Source organism: Stegastes partitus, unplaced genomic scaffold (assembly GCF_000690725.1).
Source record: "Stegastes partitus isolate 25-593 unplaced genomic scaffold, Stegastes_partitus-1.0.2 Scaffold1667, whole genome shotgun sequence".
Classification (NCBI taxonomy): Eukaryota; Metazoa; Chordata; class Actinopteri; family Pomacentridae; genus Stegastes; species Stegastes partitus.
The window spans coordinates 58,597-78,904 of NW_007579398.1; the positions used below are offsets into that span (position 1 = coordinate 58,597).

General features: G+C 41.7%; 4 protein-coding genes across 4 annotated transcripts in view; 1 reads left to right on the forward strand and 3 right to left on the reverse strand.

Annotated features, from left to right (window-relative positions):
- Positions 1-2,894, forward strand: part of LOC103371899 (contactin-associated protein-like 2) — a gene marked incomplete at its 5' end in the record, with an annotated part of 49,544 nt that extends 46,650 nt beyond the window's left edge. Inside the window, one exon of the mRNA XM_008301375.1 lies at positions 445-2,894. Within this exon, the coding sequence (XP_008299597.1) occupies positions 445-644 (200 nt within the window). The remainder of the gene's footprint in view (positions 1-444) is intronic.
- Positions 2,895-4,445: 1,551 nt separating this feature from the next.
- Positions 4,446-6,073, reverse strand: LOC103371891 (lipocalin-like). The gene is made up of 6 exons (XM_008301368.1): positions 5,897-6,073; positions 5,553-5,692; positions 5,389-5,468; positions 5,178-5,291; positions 4,965-5,066; positions 4,446-4,860 (listed from the first exon to the last, which is right to left on the reverse strand). Exons 1-6 carry the CDS (start codon positions 5,990-5,992, stop codon positions 4,841-4,843), a joined length of 552 nt encoding a protein of 183 aa, XP_008299590.1. The 5' UTR covers positions 5,993-6,073; the 3' UTR covers positions 4,446-4,840.
- Positions 6,074-7,300: 1,227 nt separating this feature from the next.
- Positions 7,301-14,991, reverse strand: c8g (complement component 8, gamma polypeptide). The gene is made up of 7 exons (XM_008301371.1): positions 14,666-14,991; positions 13,731-13,876; positions 10,331-10,401; positions 10,129-10,236; positions 9,935-10,039; positions 9,742-9,777; positions 7,301-7,449 (listed from the first exon to the last, which is right to left on the reverse strand). Exons 1-7 carry the CDS (start codon positions 14,846-14,848, stop codon positions 7,430-7,432), a joined length of 669 nt encoding a protein of 222 aa, XP_008299593.1. The 5' UTR covers positions 14,849-14,991; the 3' UTR covers positions 7,301-7,429.
- Positions 14,992-15,172: 181 nt separating this feature from the next.
- Positions 15,173-18,116, reverse strand: msrb2 (methionine sulfoxide reductase B2). Its single transcript, XM_008301370.1, has 5 exons — positions 17,970-18,116; positions 17,454-17,551; positions 16,764-16,840; positions 16,095-16,242; positions 15,173-15,816 (listed from the first exon to the last, which is right to left on the reverse strand). The coding sequence occupies exons 1-5, from the start codon at positions 18,073-18,075 to the stop codon at positions 15,691-15,693; spliced, it is 555 nt and encodes a 184-aa protein (XP_008299592.1). The 5' UTR covers positions 18,076-18,116; the 3' UTR covers positions 15,173-15,690.
- Between the last annotated feature and the right edge of the window lie 2,192 nt (positions 18,117-20,308).

Consider the following 20,308-nt stretch of genomic DNA (forward strand, 5'->3'; position numbering starts at 1 on the left):
TGAAATGACTTGACACCATTTCACTGTGTCTGGTCTGAACTCTGGAAAGATCTCTCAGGCTTGTCGTCAGAATACATATCTCTGATATATTTTGGGCCCAAACCATTCAGACACTTATGGACAATAAGCAGAGCCTTGAATTGAATTTTATGTTTCACTGGAAGCCAGTGTAGGGAACTAAGAATCAGAGTGTTCTGTCTTATTGGTGCTTGTGAGTATTTTAGCCGCAGCGTTTTGAGAATGAGTTGCAAATAATCAGTCCCATTAGAGGCCAGCAATTACTCTATTAAAGTGGTTCAAGTAATAAAATGCATGAATGAGTTTTTCTAAATCTTGCTTGGACACAAACTCACTCACTCTGGTGCTGTTTTTAAGATGCCAGAATAAACTACAGGCAGGCAGTAGCAGTGACTCAAACATCCCTGATGTGTGTCTGTCCTGCAGGTATCATTGCGGTGGTGATCTTCACCATCTTATGTACTCTGGTGTTCCTGATCCGCTACATGTTCCGTCACAAAGGCACCTACCACACCAACGAGGCCAAGGGCAGCGGGGAATCCGCCGCAGAATCAGCGGACACGGCCATCATCGGCACCGACAACCCGGAGACCATCGACGAATCAAAGAAGGAGTGGTTCATCTAACGGCCGGTGATGGAACTCTGGGAGAGGAAGCGATTTGTTAGACCATCAGTTGCCACAGAGATGGAGAGGGTTTAATTAAATGACTAATCACAGGAGAGATGGAGGATTGGCTACTCTAATAGGACAATAATCTCCGAGAGAAGGCGGGGATGTGGGAAAGACGTGTACAGAAATCTTTTTTTCGTTCGTTTGTTTGTTTTGGGTTTTTTTTATATATATATATACAGAGTATTAGAAAAAAGAAGAGGGACACTAATTCTGCAGAGCACAGCTATAAAAGACTGTACATGTATATACTAACCGGCTTGTCCTTCTTTGTATCGTGCTTGGGAGTTTTCAGGAGTCCTTTGAATACTGTATATGACAAATAATTATACTTACTGGGTCGTGTGATAGCAAAGATTTATTGCCAGTCCCTGTTGCGTTTTGATTTTATATTTTAACAAAAATCTTATATCAAAAATGATCAAATCAACATGCCAAACCCTTTCGTTATTTTTCAAGCTGTGGATGCACCAGTCTGTCAACACTCATATCAATTGACGTGCCACTTATATTATGGTAATATAGAGCTGAATATGGATGCCAAAAGTCACTTTGTAAATACAGTATTTTGTGTTATTTTTCTCTTTTTCTCAAAAGATTTATTCAGAGTCCAATTACATAAACACTGATGAGAAGTTTCATATCTCTATTACAGCGATATCATACGTCTGTCCATTGCATTATATATGTGTGAAATATAGAGTTTTATGTTGAAATCCTATGACATTCGATTGTATGGGACATTCCTTTCTGTGGAAGGGCAGAGAGGGGTTTCTCAGAGCATGATGGGAAATCATGACACTCCATGGTTGGTTCGGCTCATCGCGGCAGCTTTCTTTGAATTCGGAATGGGTGAAACCAGTGAGCCTTTACTCATTCAGACTTGTCGGTTTGTTTCTTTGCCAAACACTTGAGTCTTACGTCAGATTTTTTTTTTTTGCATTTAATGTTCGAGTTCGCGAGGTTTTTATTTTGCGTTCCATCTCAGACTGACGTTGGGCTGTAGGTTGCATGCATCCATGTGTGAGGGTCGAATATTGGACAAAACAAGTGCCAGAAGAGACGAGACGAGATCGAACAACTTGACTTGATGAGTTCTATTGACGCGCTAAACTCCATGCATTAGGCGGCTGAAGTAGCATGAAACAAAAGAATAAATAAAAATCGGTTAATATCTGAACAATACCTGGGACGAGGTTAAGATGATAATTGGCTTCTTAATCCATTGTGCCTTCAGGGTGTTGAGCCGTTTTCGCCTTGCCTCGCACTACTTAGCACAAACTTACGACAGAAACTTGACCGCTGCTGCATGGAATTCTCCAAGTTTTCAGGTGTTTTTACGTTTCCTGGTTTTAAATGGTGCTGCGTTCGATTGGCCACGAATCACGATCGAAGCTTGATTTTGAATTCAGAATCTCTCAAATCTTAAAGAAGGCAGACTTTAGCGAGCGCGGCTGCTTTTGCGGCGGGAGCAGCTTCGCCGACGCATGGGAGAGCTGCACCATGTTTACATCTCCCCTTTGTGACGCACGTGTCCGATAAAGCGACGGGTCAAGGCTGTTTTGTTCAATTACATGAGCAAAGAAGAGAATGAGGAGGCGGCTGCTTTGTGAACTGAGCTTCACGCTACAGTGCCACTGTTGTCCAACATGCATTCAAAAGATGTGCAAGTTCTAACCATGTTTTTTTTTTGTTTCCTGTCAGTTATTGTTTACCTACATGTTTACCTTACCATGACATTTACAGTACAGTGTGTTACAGTTTCAACCAGCTGCCAACTTTGTTATTTTGTTGTGAATTTTGCTTTTTTTTTTCTATATCTGTTTGGTCAAATTGCTCCTATCGCACTCTTCCATGAAGGATTTGTACATCATCATCATCACCTCGGGGGTTAAGTGTTACCTGTAGATCACTTTATCAGACATTAGGGTAGCTGGTGATCAGCCTGCCTTCTACTGAGGCCTCAAACAAGATTTACTCTGTTCTCACACCTTTTCAGGCAAATAAGTGACTCTACTTGCATTCTTTTTTTTTTGTTAATTTAACTCCTCAGACTACACATAAACATGCACACACACACACCCTTGATATGCGGTTTGAACCTAACAAAGATTATAATGGATTATCAGCACCGACAGACAAAACCATAACCCATATGTTTTGCTTTCGGTTCTATTGAGTTCAATAAAGAGTGTTTGATCTTTATTATCAGTCTTTTTCTACGCACCACTTTAACATACATGTCACAGAAAAGGCTGTAACATTGTCATGGAACATCGCTGCTATTTAACCATATAATCGTGATTCTCTTTGCTTTCATTTACCCGATTTCAATGAATATGCCATAAAATTAAAAAGAAAATCATAATTAGGAAGAGCAGAGGTGCAGGAAATGAATTATTTTGAAGAATGAGTCTAAGATACATCCAGGGAAAGAGAGTTGGAGAGGCTGAGGAGAGAGAAAGGAGGACACTGAGTCAGTGGGAATTCATCACAGCTACACTGATTCACTGAACTGGGTCACTTAGGCTGCAATTATGGTTGAAATAACTGAAATTATTGTCAGTTTTTGCTTCATTTATTACATACTGCCCTCTTGTGGAAATGTGGTGCAGGTCCATTAGGAAGAACAATTGTGTGGTGCAGTGTGATGACCAGTCTAAGAACAACCAGGAGACAACAGGCTTTACGGAATTAGCAGTAAGTACACTTACAAATCAATAAAACATAAATGTGTGGAACCAAGTCAAATACACAACAAAATAAAAGATTAAAAAGGTATACAAAATAAAGCAGCTTTTATAGACAAGTCCTCAAGACAGTGAAATCCTTGATTCAGCATACAAGCATTATTGTGTGACATACAAATTTATATATATACCAACTTTATTAGACCACCTGTCTAACTTTTTAAGCACTGTATACACACACACACATACATGTATGTATGTATGTATGTATGTATGCATGTATGTATATACCATCCAGCATCATGAAGTACTTTAATGCACACTCAGCTCTCACGTTTTAGCATTTTGAATAGGAATTGGGGAATTTCAAACTGAATTGACCTTCATTTATAACCCTTTTTTAAAATTTGAGCCGGCTCACTGGGCTTCTCTGAGAAGTCAGACATGAATGAAGGGCAACATTTAACCACTAAAACTCATTTTTCTGTTCAGGAATGCAAGTACATAAGTATAATTTGACATCATAATCAAGTAATAATAATGTGCTTTACTATTTTCTTCTGTGTTTTTTTTTTGTAAAATGGTAAATGGATAACTATAATTTAGCATTAAAAATGTCATTTTGATTAAAGAGCTTCTACATACTGGTGTATTGACCACTACAGAAACATTAAAAATGATTTTGGTAATTACCAGTGCTGTTAATTTAGAGCAGCTGTGGTATAAATGGGTGGTGGTCTAATAAACCTAAGCACTGTATATATCTATATTTTTTTGTATTATTATTAGGCCACCCTGTTATTAGTTTGTATGACTACACTTCATTATAATCCCCCTATCAACTCCTAATCTAAACCATATGTGCTGCAACCACATATGTGTATAATTGCAGCTCATCGCTAAACTTTCTGATAAACACTATGCACCTTATAATGTAGAATGTAGCATAAGCTGTAGTTTTAAACAGTTAATCAGCCAATAGGGGGCAGTATGCAACACAAATAGTCCTGATGTGACTTCCACTTGAATTTCTGACCACAAAAAGAATTACGCTGAGCCCACAAACATTGTTTTAATAGTTTTATTGGCTTTGAGTTCATTTCAATAAAAGAAAAAAAACACTACAAAAGAAAACAGCAGTTACAAAACACACCGACAGCTTATACATTCTTATTTTTGCCTTTCATTTTTTCTCACAATTAGCCCTTTATCATTCCACTCTAATGCCACAGTTAATGCAGAAGTTGGAGATGCATGAAATCTGAACCAGGATCAGGGCTGGGCTTTGGTATGTAGCGGGGGGGGATTAGAGTGAAAATGCTTGAGTTTCATTGCCCCTAGTGTAGCTTAGTGATGCTGCAGACATCACAGTGAGGAAGGCGACGAGACTCCCCATGACATGAAAGCCTGGCACTTGCAAGACGGCGAGATGAAGGGCGGAGGATGCGGGATGGGGGCACTTTAGGATGCGGGGCACTCAGCTGTAACAACACATACGAGGAAGTAGGTGAGGGAAAGGTTTGAAACACAATCAATCACAGTGCATCTATGATAAGAGGTGGATTTTTCCGTGTTCATAACATACCGTTCTTGGGCAGGATTACAATGTTGTCAGACAGGATGCCAGTGTCCAAAGAGAACTGGGTGAACTTCTGCTTCAGGACATCGCTGACCTCAGGAGTACGGCCTGCGAACACAGTGTAGGTTCTTAAGCATTCGCCAAATTCCGAGTGTACCAAACACCAAATGTAAAACGATTTCCCAGAAGGCTGCTGTGATGCTAATGAGCAGAACTTACTGTAAAGCTTGTTGAGCACCTCAGACACTTCGTTCTTTGTCTTGATGGTGTGGACCAGAGCATAGTCATCGTACACAACCTCGACAATGCGCATGTCGTTGTCATTGTTCCAAACTGAGGAATGCAGAAATACACCAAAGTCATGCTGTTAGATTTCTCTCTTTTTACATCTCTCCTGTGTGTCTCAGTGTTTTGTTCGCTCTCCACTCACCCGGGCTGTGGAAGGTGAAGCGTCCAGGAGTGTCAGTTTTCCTCGCCAGGTGAGTCATTCTCCAGCAGGTACCATCAGCACTGGAAAAACAGAGAGAGAAACCAGGGTCAGTTTATTTTGAAAAACAATCACAAGGATGTTTTAGTTTAATAGCAATCACTTACTTCAGGTTGGAGTAGGAGAGGTCCAGGTCTCCTCCTTCAGTTGGCGCCAACTGAGCAACGCCCGACTTCATCAACGCCTTGTGGCTCACAAACCACTGAGCATTGGTAGCAAAGCCAACCATGTACCACTTGCCTGTCATCTGAAAGAAAGACAGAAGGGGGATGATGAGTATTCTCCTCACTCAATCAATCAATGAATAGTAATGGAGAAGTTACCCAAACTGCACATTCACAGCATCCCTTATATTTTTAATATTCCTTAAGGTTACATGATTGCATTCAACATATCAAGCTAATAACTCTTTCTTCAACTTTTTTCCAGTTGAATTAAATGTTTTTCTTACCTTCTCCAGGTTGAAGTCTTTCACAGGCATGACATCTGCAAAGACGGCCAGCGTGCACATCAAGGCAGCCAGCATCCTCAGCAGTGCGTTCCTCATGGCTTCTTCTTTGTATGCTCTGAGCTTCAGATGAGAAGTATCAGGACAGTGTAACACGGTACGACCAGTGGAGGCTTCTTATATGCTGCTGCCCCATCGCCTCCTCCCTCCTCTGTCTCCTCCCTCCCTCCTGCCGCTTCTGCATTACAAAAACTCTCTGGCCTTCACCCAGTTGCCTGCGAATCACTGCTGTTACACAACTGGCACGTGTGGATGGAGAAGGTGAGGAGGGGAGGTGAGGGTAAGAGGGGAGGGGGGGGAGAGTTGGTGCATAATGGGGTTCTTTTAGCACCCCTCCCCTTCCCTCCCTCCATCACAAACGTTCAGGCATGACCGGCCTATCAAAACACCTGTTTGGTAAGAGGGCAAATGCCTTCACCATATGGCACATGGAAGCCCCGCAAAACGTGCCAGAAACAAGAGATCAGGAGGACTTTTGTAAATTTCCAGGAGCCCATCTGGGAGCCAATAAACTGCATCTGAATAAGAAATCAAAGCATGTCACAGTTTGCTGGATAACTAAACGATTGTAGTGAAAATTTAATGTACAGCCAGGAGCTCTGCAGCAGTGATATTTAAAGACTCCACTGTGAAAATTAGGTTCACTATTTGTGATAAATAACCAGAGTTTCATACAGCAACCTGATCGCTCTTTGCACTCACTCACTCAGATCACTTTTCTTTTTGAGCGCAATTAGTTATAAAACTCATGAAGCATTCAAATTTTAGGAGGAATCTTCTCAGTTTTATAACAACTGACCGAGCACGGAGAGTTGAATGAACCACATCCTCTTGTTTGACATTAAATGTTGCATTGATCTCTGCTTTATGAGAAAGTAACTCCCTCTAATCCATTACATTGTAGGACACTTTGTATAATTCACAATGCCTAATACATTAAGTGCTGATTAGCAGTGAATTCTGCAAAGCTCCCTTTGTTGGGAGACTAGACAGGCACCGGCTTGCAATCAGCTGGTTATGTAACACACACACATACACACAAACACACACGTGCTGGGTGGAGCGAAGGGGGAAGCTGTAAAGGAGTGCATTTGGTAACCTAGTTTTGTAACCAAACTCTCTCAACCCCGTTTGTGCTTCACATCTGTGTCTTATTTTCTCAAGCCACAACCCCCAACTCTCTTTTTGTGTCCTCAGAGGCGAGCATACAGTCACACACTCTATATATTATATCTCGGGATCTTAAGTTAGGATGCAGCTAACATGATAATGACATCCCCACAGAATTAGCTGATGGCATGCAAGGAGACGTTGAATTTCTTTAAAGCTGAGAGCATTTGACAATAATTATATTTCATGCTATCGTTTTATTTTTCTGTAACCCGTACAATTTAAAGTTTTTTTTCACATTTTCAATGCACTGGTTCATTCTTTCAACAATTTTCTCTTTGTGGTCCATTGTGCAGCTCCACCTCTTCAACATGTGGGAACACAGTCTGCAAAACAAGGAGTGTTGACAGGTTAAATTGCATGCAAGCTGCTCTGAAGTTTTCAGCAGGGTGTGAGAGCTGGATAACGTGTTGTTGACAAATTTCTAAAACTGCTTGTATCACAAGATGAGTTGATCACATGCACAGCCTGTGGGGACAAATGCTAGGGATGGTTTATTGCCTCTCTCTCCTCATGGGATGTACTGCTTTCCAATCACATTTTCATCAAATAAATAGTAGGATGTTGCTTGTAAATGCACAGCTGCAAACGTGCCACCTCACATTTTGTTAAAGTGTTGTGAAGCTGTGACCCATTATTACATGGAGATCAGGGTGAAGGTCCCATAAGTCCATTAGGTGTTTCCCATTTTGCAAGGAATCTCATGACCCCAAGTCACAGTTTTAGAAACCAGGCCGGAGCTTTAGCTTAAACTCAGTAAGCACCATATTTCAACTGTGCTTTATCACTAAAAGCGCTTCTCATTAAAGGTGCAGTCTGCGATTCTGGAGATGATTCCTGATATTTAGCATGTGCTAGATAAAATATCCGTCTCACTCCCATCACCCCCTTTTCCTTCCACCTCCCCTCCCCTTTCCCATCCCTCTGTGCTCTGCACAAACATGCAACAGGGCATGTTGGAATACTCATTATGTAGATCAGAGCTATCAGATTAGAAGTGCATACTCCACCTTTAATTTGAATTAAAAATGCTATATTTTAAAACTGTCAACTCTGATCTTCCACTTTGATTGCACATTCTTTATTGTACCAGACAGCTTTCATAACATCACTAACTAATAAAGGAATCCATTTTTGATATTCCAAAAACCAAAATCCTGTCTGTACTTAAACAACAACATCTTATAGCTTATTAAATCAAACTAGAACTGCTGCTGGTTAATATGTCCTGCTAAATTTATACAAAGAATATAATTTATTTATGTACATTTTAAAAGGCAGTATACATCACAAACCCTGATCAGATCCTTTTAACATCTCTGAGTTTTTACTTTAAAAATGTAGAATACTTCACAAAATCTTATCAACTACTTGTAAATAAAGTGTTGTTGGTGGGCGCTGAAACAGAGCTGCTCACTAACCTTTGCTGCTCGGTATGGACTCTTATTTTGAAAGTGAACCTAATCATACAGATGGTTTGTCCATCATTTAAGTGTGTGAGAAAGAGACAGAAAGAAGTAGCATCTGGTATGCTCCTTTGGACATCAGAGAGATTTTGTTTTGACACTGAAGTGCAGGGGGAAGTCATGAGGTGGTGTGTTTATTTTGAAAAGCCAGCATATTGTATGTCACAGCCCCTGGCAAGCCTTTTGTAACATGTCAGAACTTTTATTTTTATATAGTACTGTACCTCAATGCATCATGTTAACCTTTTTTAACGCTAACTAGGGGCTTTTACTTTGAAAAATAATTTCTTTGTCAGAGTAAGCATAAGAAGTGTTCAGATCGTTCAGTGAAAAAGAAGCTCCATTACCTGCATTTTAAATACTCCAATAATAGTTAAGGACTTGTATGTGTGAGTGAAATATTATTAACGGTGTAATATCGAAAATAAAAGCAAAAATTATAAAATGGCAAGTGTGACGGGTATATTATTAAATGTGATAATACTGGACATTATTTTGTGTAAACAATCTTGTTCTCTACTGTTAACAGCCTTTTTTAAAGCTACATAGTTCCGAGTCACATGTTTTAATCTATAACGAATGAACCCGAGGAAAGCAATAAATGTGCTTCAATCTGGCATTCTTAATGACCTAATTAGTGCACAACACTTTTTCATTGCTGCACATTGAACATCTTAGAAAACTCAATAAAGAACATAAGAACCATGTAACACAAAGAGAGAAGAAAGACTGTTTCTTTCTAAAGCTATAAATGACAAAGAAGTACAATGACAGGCCCACACCAGAACTGTGGCTTAAGGTGAAATGATGATCGACATGTAATGCACTGAACCAGCGCAGCTTCTAGCAGTCGCACTGTACAGGGTGAATTTCTTTAAATAAGTCTGGAGCAGTACAGAGCCTGGAGACGATTCTCAAAGAACTGCAGTGTGCAGCGACACGTGAAAATACTTAATACGCTGTACATTAAACCTGCAACTGACAGCTATAGAACCTGGACATCAGTTGAAGTTCTCTGACCTACAAAAAAAATCCTTCTTGTTTGAAAGTGTACATATGTTTTGCATATAATGGGGACTAAAAATGAATTTGTCACCCTCTCCATTCACCTCTGCCCCGATCATTTTTAACGTAATATTTGAGTCAGCTTACTGATTATATGATCCCGGTCCACAGCGCCACAATGACCTAGAAAGGAAAAGCAATTAGCACACAGTTAGTTTCTTATTCTATTTTGAAAATTCTTGACAGAATGCTGATTACTGGAGATCCAGCCATGCTAGATTCCGTTAAGTATTGCTGACATTGATATTCTGATGTGCTTTTCAGGTGGATAGAAACGTACTGTAGGTGGGGAAGGGGAACAGGTAGGCCAGGCTAAAACCCTGTTTTTCAGCAAGCTCTTCAAACTTGGTCAACATCGGCTCTGATAGGTTGTCTACAGATCTGCCTGCATACACAACACAACGTACAGAATACATAAAGAATACAGCGCCACAATCTGGCTGTTAGACGTAAAGTACCAAACATAGAGCCCACCGTAGAGCTTCAGTGTCATCTTGCCGTGTTTCTGGTAGTACATAATCGCGTAGGAGGTGTAGTCCGTCTCCCCGATCACTATATCTATGTTCAACTCAGGGCGAGCTCCTGGTGGAAACAACAAAGAGGTCACGTAAAGGAATGCGCTGTGTTGTACTGTGGTTTAGAAACGTCAGTAAGATGGTGAAAGAGAAGAGCTGACCTTTAAGCGTTAGTCGTCCTGGGGTGGAAGTTAAATGGTAGACTTGTAATATCTCCCAACACTGGTGATTACTGAGAAGAGAAGAGAAGAGAAGAGAAGAGAAGAGAAGAGAAGAGAAGAGAAGAGAAGAGAAGAGAAGAGAAGAGTTTTCTAGACAGTTGCAGGGTTAATTAGGGTCTGAGCACACCAGTGCAAGGACCCTATTGGAACCATTGTGATTATTAGGGTCCGAGCACCCAAAAGGGTGCGACGACCCTATTGCAACTGCTCAGGTTTTTATTATTATTATTCATGAGAAAGAGATGCATTTTTGAGGCACTAAACATAGTCAAAAACTCACCAAAATCACCATGCAAGCTCTAAAATGCAACACGGCTCAACTGCGCTCCCTACAATATTTCAACAGAGTCCCATCGGGGCTACGTTTCACCTACTGTAGAACTACGAAATTCGCCACACATATGGAACAACTCGTGACACAAAAAAAGTCCATCAGCATGTTTCTGTAAACCCAACAGGAAATCCACCATGTTGGAACAACAGCGAGCATGTCGAGCCATTTTCGCTCAAAAATGGCCATTTTCAAAATCTATCTCCTCCTCGGCGGTACATCGTACACACCTGAAATTTGGTCATGTTGTCCATTTTCGCTGTGTTTTTGGCATTCAATTGAGTGGGCTGTTTCACCTGCAGCTACAAGATTTGCTGGGCATGTGTAGCAGGTCAGGACGCACAAAAAAGTCAATTGGGGACAAGGCCTAAACCCAACAGGAAGTCCGCCATTTTAAAAAAAGTAGGTGACACTTTTGGCAATTTTGATTTCCTCCTACAGGGAAGGTCATACACACCTAAAAGTGTGCCAGCACAAACTACAGAAGGTACTGATTACACGTTAGTAAAACGGTCCGCACAAGTGTGACGGCGTGGAAATGGCGCCCCCCTGAATTTGGCCACAACGCCATAAAACACCAGAATACGAGACGTGCTGTGTCTGTGCTCCGATCAGCCTCCAACTTTACACGTGTGCTCCAAGTCTTAGCCAGAGCGCATTTCCACCACGGCCAACATGTACGCTGCCGCACCTCACCACTAAACAGGAAGTGGCTCGTAACTAGGTCACACTTGCTCCGATCTGCCTGAAACTCGACAGGCCAGATCAGAGTCCCGTCCGGAGCACATTTTCACCACACCCCGCCGTGCGCAAAGGCCGACAAGCTTAGGGCGAGGACCCGTCCATCGCCGCTTGCGGCGTTAATTAGGGTCCGAGCACACCAGTGCAAGGACCCTATTGAAACCCTTGTGATTATTAGGGTCCAAGCACCCAAAGGGTGCATCGAAATGGCGACCCCCTGAATTTGGCCATAACGCCATAAAACACCAGAATACGAGACGTGCTGTGTAACTGGCTTGTGTTTGCGCCGATTGGCCTGAAACTCTGCACGCGTCCTCCGAGTCTCAGCCAGAGCGCATTTCCACCACGGCCAACATGTACGCCGCCGCACCTCACCACTAAACAGGAAGTGGCTCGTAACTAGGTCACACCTGCTCCGATCTGCGTGAAACTCGACAGGCCAGATACATACCTGAATTTTGGCCAGAATAAACTACAGGAGGTGGTGATAAAAAGTTACTAAAACGCTCCACAGATGAGGCCCGGTTTGGACATTTTCGCAGTGTTTTTTGCATTCAATTGACTCTTGTCGGATGGTCGTTTCACCTACACCGACAAGATTTGGTGGGCATGTGTAGCAGGTCAGGACGCACAAAAAAGTCAATCAGCACCAAGTCCTAAACCCAACAGGAAGTCCGCCATTTTGAAAAAAACACGCTGACAATGTTGCCGAATTTGGCTGACTTTTGGCCATTTTTGCCCATTTTCCAAATCTATCTCCTCCTACAGGGAAGGTCGTACACACCTGAAATTTGGCCAGCACAAAGTACAGGAGGTGGTGGTTCAACGTTAGCAAAACAGTCTGCAAAAGTCTGATGCCGTGGAAATGGCGACCCTCGCAATTTGGCCACAACGCCATAAAACACCAGAATATGAGACGTGCTGTGTAACTGGCCTGTGTGTGCTCCGATCGGCCTGAAATTTTACAGGCGTGCTCTGAGTCTCAGCCACAGGGCGTTGCCAGCATGCCATGCCATGCACGCTGCCTTGGCTCGCCATTTAACAGGAAGTGAAGTGTAAATAGCCAATACATGCTCCAATTGCTCTCAAACTTCACATGTTGCATTACACTCTCACCCTCATCACAGCCATATGACCACTCTCACTCACAATGTCACCTGGGGGGCGTGGCCACAATGCCTTAAAATGCCAGAATAAGAGACGTGCTGTGTAACTGGCCCGTGTGTGGTCCGATCGGCCTGAAATTTTACGCGCGTGCTCTGAGTCTCAGCTAGACCGCGTTTCCACCACGGCCTACACGCACGCCGCCGCGGCTCACCACTGAACAGGAAGTGGCTCATAACTAACTAACTAGGCCGCACGTGCTTCAATCTGCCCCAAACTTGACACACCAGATCAGTGCCCGGAGCACGTTTGCGCCACACCCCGACGTGCGCGAAGGCCGACAAGCGTAGGGCGAGGAATCGTCAAATGCCGCTTGCGGCTTTAATTGGATTTGATACCTTTAAAACTATAAAGTGTCAAGCAACACTTTCACTCAAAAAACAACTTTCATTTTACATATTTATCACATAATTATTCATTTCTATTCATATGTGCAACTGCTTTCATGAACCTTACACTTTGGTAAACTTATTTCAAGCCCCAGAATAGTTATATATCACTCAGTCTTACGTGAGTTAAGGTATATTTTCACAAGACAAGAATTTTTTAAATTAGACTTCAACGTCTCAGCTTTAGAACCAAATTATCTTTGTATAAAGTGCTCTAGGACAACAGGGTGCCTCGCTTTTTTTTTTTTTTTTTAAATTTGAATATCAAATAAAAGGCTGTTATATGCAGTTGCCTTTAAAATGTCAATTTAGAAAGATTTGCAAAAACCAAAATATGCCCTCAGACCTCAGAGGGTTAATGTTGCATGAGAAAATAACTCATAAAATCGTTATAGCCCTCAAATGAGAGTGAGCGTTTGCCCAGAATGTCCAAGAAAAACAACAAGGCACACATTTTTTCTATTTAAACTGTGTATTGTTTTCCCAGTCTTTCTGCGAGAGCCAGGTCAGCTCGACCCCAGAACGTTTCAAAAAATGATGACGGGAAAGCTGACGGATTTAACTGTTCTGCCTCCTTCATCCTGTTTTTCAGAGTACACAACTGAAATCATCCACATGTCCAGGAAGCACGAGGTGAGCGAGTGAAGGGATTTGCTCCCTCTGCTGACGAACCAGCGTACTGAAGTGAGCTACATGCACGGTGTTTAGTACTTACTGTCGTGTTTTAGTGCTAACGGACAGTGTTTGGACAGAATCAGCGGGACGTGTCAGGGTCATGACTGTCGGCTCCACTTTGGTCCCATGATTGATCAGGTGGGAGCATTTGGAGGCCGTGTTGAGGAGGTACCACGTCCCTGTTATCTGCAGCGCATACCAGCAGGGTCAGGCAAACGGACAAGGAGGAAAAACAAAGATTTTAAAAATATTTGTTCATGGAGAATAGTATAGAACTTGAGGAGGCATTTTGGGGAAATGGATTCCTTCTTTCCACTTCATCAACTACCTGTTCAATTTCTGTTTCACTGAGAAATCCCATTATTGCCTCAAACACAATATTGACACAATTACACAAGCCTCTATTGCCAGCCCCCACACTACTCTACAACAGAGCTCATAGACAGAGCTGTATGTTTGAAGCTCTGAATAACACAAAGCTATTTTTTTTGAATTGTCACTTGTGTGAACATGTTAAAGCTCCTAAACGCTTTAATCTCAATAATGTGAGTGCCCATATATAAGATATGGATTTTAAAAAATTGCAGCACTGATGCAAAGTGCCCCTCGTGGTCTCCTCAAGTGTTTCTATTGTGTTTATATGGACTCGAGTGATCCACCTCTGTTATGATTCCCACTGATTCTCTTGCAGTCCTATTCGTATGTGATATCACTGCATTTCTGTACAAACAAGCGAGAAACAGAATCAAGCTGTCAGTGCGCAAAGGTCAGGTAACGGCACACTGAAGTGTTTACTGTGGCGCAGCTGCAGTCCGCTGCCTGGAAACAGTCCTGATTTATGAAAATGAGCTCTTCTCTCTCTGATGCAGCTTTTTTGTGAATCTTAATCTCAGCATTGCCTTGATGGTGGCTATAAATGGAGGTTAAAAACGGATAGCTCAAACACATACAGAGTTTACTCCTCTAGTTTCTTACCTGTTGTATGTCTATGCTCGGCGCGGGTTGGGCCAGGTCAATAGGCTCAACCTTTGGCTTCTTATGAGGTCGCCTTTGGGGTCGTGGTCGACTCCTCGCCCCCCCTACGGCCTCAGTGATACCCCACAGGCATACAAGCATCAGCAGCACCACTGCCAGCATGCAACGCCACAATCCAGCCATTCTAGCAGGAACAGTAATACACTCAAGGTTCTGTCTTCTTGGTCTGTAGGACTACTCGGCCTCCAGTTTTCTTAATTTTCTTTGATTCTAAATTCTCTGTTTTCTGTTGGGTTCCTTGTCCTGCAGTCTACTGATCCTCCCTCAGCTTTACTCAATCTCCGAACAGAGAGCGGGAGACAAACTGTGAAACAGAGGATGGCCCGTTACGTTAAACATTAACTTGGATTACCGGTAGAGATGTGGCCATAGTGAAGTGTTGGTATGTGTGCTCCTGAACGACAGGAAGCAAGTCCTAATAAATACTACTGTGAGTTCACCACACCGTTTGAGTCAGAGAACAAACAAAATGCACATTTATTGACAACTTATCAGTCATGTATGCATGATTCCTAACACTGGCTCTGTGCATGTGGCTCCAAACCAGAAAACACAAATAACAGCAATGCCACAGGGGAACTTCAAGTGTTGTGCAATCTGTGGTTCCAACAGAAAAACAGGTCTCATTAGATCATATTTTTTGAATTTTTTCAGATATATAAAGAAGTGACAGACATAAAAATGTAATTAAAAACATGTTTTTACATGTGTGGTTATCCAGGACGTCCTACACAAAGCTTCTCATTCAACTCCCTTCAAATGACATTCTAGTTCTTACAAAAGATTAGTCAACAGTAAAAAAAAAATAAAAAATCAAGGGACTTGTGACTTTCATTAAGAGAGCATAGCGACTGAATCATCTACTCATGTCCTGCATACATCCACTGTTTCTCAACAAGACACTGAGCGTGATTCACTTGCAGGTAAAAAATATCGTTTCAGTGGTTTAGGCAAGTCCATCAGTTCTACTCATCCTTGTTAGGTTTGTTGTTTTCTCTGGCTTTGAACACGAGGGCTGCACTGTTGATGCAGAACCGCTGACCTGTCGGGTCGGGTCCATCATCAAACACATGGCCGAGGTGGGCATCGCACTGTGTGACAAACGCACAAAAGTCATTAGCCAACCAAAATGACCAGAGTTATGACTGTACTTATGGAAGATTGTGATTGAAATTTGTACAAAGTATGATTGAGACACATATTTAAAATCATAAACTCCCTTGGTCAAAAAAAAATTTTTTTTTAAATATATATATATACTTTTTTTATTTTTTTTAACCTTTGTAAAAACACCTAAAAGGTATATTAACAAGCACAATTTCACTTCACAAACTGACCTTTGGCTTTTTAGCTCAGAAAAAAAACTCACATTTTTACAAAGGACCTCTGTGCCGGCACTACCCAGGCTGTTGTCAGGGCGACGGATGACAGAGGCGTGGCTTTCATCACGCTCCCATGTCCCATGAGCCTCTTTGAATGCCGGCCAGCCTGTCCCAGAGTCATACTTAGCCTCTGAACTATAAAGAGAGGAGGGAACAACTATTTTCATGTAAGCGACCAACACAAAACCCTCTTATGTGACGCTCCACTCAACATCCTTGTAGCAGAAAGGCGGAAAAATAAATGTGGAATTTGTGGAGGAATTAAGAAGAAGTGTTCAACAGAAAAGACATTGTGCCACACAACCGGATTAATGTCTGTATTGGTCAGCGCAAATATTTACCTAAAACTTTCACTGACATCTTCTATCTAATTAAAATGTAGTCTGGCTGAAAATTTTCTTCCACATACTTAGCAATTGTTACAAATTCTTGTTGAAAAAATACAAAATGGAAAAACAAAAAGGAAAAAAACAAAGGGAAAAGGGAAAAGCAAATACAAAATTTACCTTTATATTTCCATATTTTTTTTATTTATTCTATTATTTAGTCCTCTTTTTATTTACACATTTGTTTCCTTATTTTTTTTAACAGATTTTTTTTTTTATGGCACTCCTGTGATTCCATAATTCTGGACGAGGTTAGATTCAAACTGTTACCTGAAGAGTGGAGAATCGCAGCAGACACAGTGGTACATCCCCATCTCGTAGTGGTTCAGGTAGATCCCACTAAAAGGCTGAGAAAGACCCACATGAACACACAATGTCAGGAGACCAAACCCAAAAGTTGTGCGTCAGGGTGATTTAATCACGCTACGAGTTTCTTATTATTAAGCTCGTGACTTTGTGAGTGCGACACAGAAACCGGCCCTGTTACTACAAGCAGAAACATATCTGCGTTTTAAGCTTACTCATGTATCTGAGGCACGGGTTAATTCATAACATACGAGAGGTTTGTTGCTGAGCCGCCTGAACCTGATGCAGGTCAACATTACAGCGATGATCAAAGTCCTTCTGGGACTGTGCTGTTGTTCATGAGATAATATGTATGTCAGTCTGGAACACTGAGATAAGTGCTGGTTTGACACAGATCACTGCGCAGTTTTGCTCCTGGAACAACCTTCAACTCAACTCTTGGTTGTTTTCTTGTGTCAGACTTTTGTCCAATGTGTGCTCGACTTTAGAATCTTTTCGATTATTGCCGCGTGCCTTCTCTCACAGGTCTCCCTTAAAAAAAAGATTTTAATTTCAAGGGGATTCCTGGTTAAAATAAAATGAATTATTAATTCAGAACACTGTAATACGTTGATCTTGGGGTGTAGCATGTAATTTTTCATCCATCAGACTCACCTCCTCAGTTCCTTTCTCTCTGGTGACAACATACTGTTCCGGGGTCAGCTTCTTTTGCCAGTCTGTGGTCTTATTGTATCGCGTGAGAGACTGCAGGCCTGCACAGATTAGAGGCCACAGTTTTTGCATTTACATTCAACACATAGTCATATATAACAATCCAGCAAACAATACTGTCACAAGAATATTGCTTTGATTCAAACCATCTGTTTATAATAGGATTTTTTCCCCCCAATCAGCACACAAAACAATGAATGACAGATTCTGAGTCATCCTGCCAGCTTGCCAGCTCAAGAAACATCACAATTTAGTTTATTCCAACTCCTCTGTTGTTAACCACACTGCTCTTTTGCACAAGCACCAAAAAAAAGTGCCTTGAAAAACACAGTAAGAGGTCCCAATAGGCCTGTTCAACATGCAGCATGGTGCAGCTGCAGGGAGCTATATGCAAACAGCGCTGTGGCAGCAGAAGGAAGAAGAAGGAAAAAAAAAAAGAAGTCATCAAAAGCTCAGTACCTTGAGACGTGGATACAGGACGGGTGATCCTCCTCGGTAACGCCGCAGATCTTGCTGTCGCGTGTCGAGAAGCGAGCACGAAGAGACGTCCGACGAATCGAGACATGTTTGCAGCCGCAGAGAGTCAAGTGAGTCTAAAGTCAAGTGCAGGTCGGAGTGGAGCCGCTGGCTGCATCGGGATCGCTCATGCCGCGGCGAGTTCGCTCCGGTCCTCCCTTCGCCTGATCCTGGGCTGATACAGCGGTGACCCGGTCAAACCCCACACTTCCTGTTATATGTGTCAAAGTGGACTCAGTGCACTGGCTTTTTTTTTTTATTATTGCCGCCAATTTGCAAAGAGCACACATGTGTAGCTGTTTTTTGTTTGTTTGTTTGTTTTTAAGACTTAATATGAATGAATCCAGAATAAATCCAGACATCCCTCTCAATAGTTAGAAAGCATCATCAAACATAAGGACTTCTTTTTTTTTAACTGTTAAAAACTTTAGTGATGGTGCTTGAATTTTGTGTGTTCCTTTACATAAATTAAAACAATCCCTCCATAAATTGCAAATAAATACATAAAATAATGAACCTGAATGCAGGAAAATCAAGCATTTCTCTCATTGGTCTGCTGCACTTTCAGGACCCCACTTCTAGGACCCTTGTTTTTTTTTTTTTTATTAACTCTTTTTGGGGCCAAATAAAACAGCAATCACTTCTACACCACAGACATGTTTTTCAAGCCCACACGTACTGGGCAAAACTATGAAGGAATAAACCTTTCAAATCATAACTTGTTCTTTAAATGGTAATACTTGAGTGTAATAAATCTTTCAAAGCATAACTCGCTTGATGCAAAGTTTTATTATGGTTGAATAAACCTTTATAATTCCAAGTACTTGAGAGAATAGTATTATTTTGGGTGGTATAGACCGTAACTTGTTTATTACAAAATGCTACTTGGTTGAAATAAACCTTTAAAATCATAATACTTTAGCAAGCATCAGATTGGGTAGGAGGCGGTGTCACAGCAAAACAAGGGTCCCAGAAATGCGGTCCTACAGCTGGGGCCCTAAAACCGAGCCTCATCTGCTGCTCATACATATTATTGGTTTGACTCTTGGTATCTGCTGTGGCAAGATGCTCAAATCCCTGCTTAATATGCCCCACATATACAAGGTTTTTTTATTAGGTGCTGAGTAATTAACATGTATCTATCTCCCGAAAAAATAAAAGATCCAAGAACTGATAAAAAATATATTTACTTTTCAGTTTTCTGACTGTATTTGAAGCAAGAAACCTGACAAATAATTGTAGCTTGCAGAGCTTAACAGTGACAAAGAGATTGTATTTTCAGGACTGCAGTTCTAGGCCCCCTGTATTTTAATAACTCCCTTTTGAGTCAGGTAACGTGGCAACCGTTTGTTTACTCCAAACAAGAGCTAGCTTTTCTAGCCCACGGACATTGGCAAAAAAATGTAGAAATAAGTAAAAAGAACAATGGCTAAACCTTTGAAACCACAACTCGCTCATTAGAAAGTACTATTTTAGGTGGAAAAAACTTGAACAAACTGTACGTAATTGGACATGAAGTAGTATTTTGTTGTAATACACATTTGAAACTGCAAGTCAAACACTGTTGTAATAATCTAATTTGGGAGGTGGTGCTGTCACAACAAACAAGGGTCCTAGAAATGTTGTCCTCCAACGGTGGTCCACAAACTGCAGCCTCATCTGGTGCAGACACATAATATTGGTAAGATGCTCAACGATTGTGTCCAGGCTGGGATGGGTCTGCAGTGATGTTACCTGCCCTTTTACTCACTCTGGAAATGTATAAGTCAGGAATAGAAGGCAGGTCAGCCCCAGTGATTTTCTCTGCAGTTGGGTCACCGGCCGGTCGGGTCGCAGGAGGGCAGTAAGACCATGATGATGGCCGCCGCGCTCAGCTCAATGTACAGTCAGGCCACTACAAGCCGAAACCGAATGAGTTAGTAGGCGAGTAGTGCTTCTGTGTCTTTGAAAAGAAAACAATGGGAAGCAGAAGGCTGAGTTGTCAATCCAGGGGAGCCTGGGCGGAGACCTCAGTGGAACGGGGTCTAGCCTGGGACTGCGCCCTGGGAAAGGGAGGTCCAAAGGACCAAAGTGGGATTTGAAAATTTGCCCACAATTGGTGCCTTGTTCCCTGTAACTCCTAATAAGAATGTTGATCGTATTAACTATGTACATTTCAATGTTCTTCGTTTGACTAACCTGACTCGTGATGCTATAGAAGGATTGGCAGAACAAACAGCTGCAACCTCCCTGATGGCCATTCAAAATCGCCTGGCTTTAGACATGATCCTAGCTGAGAAAGG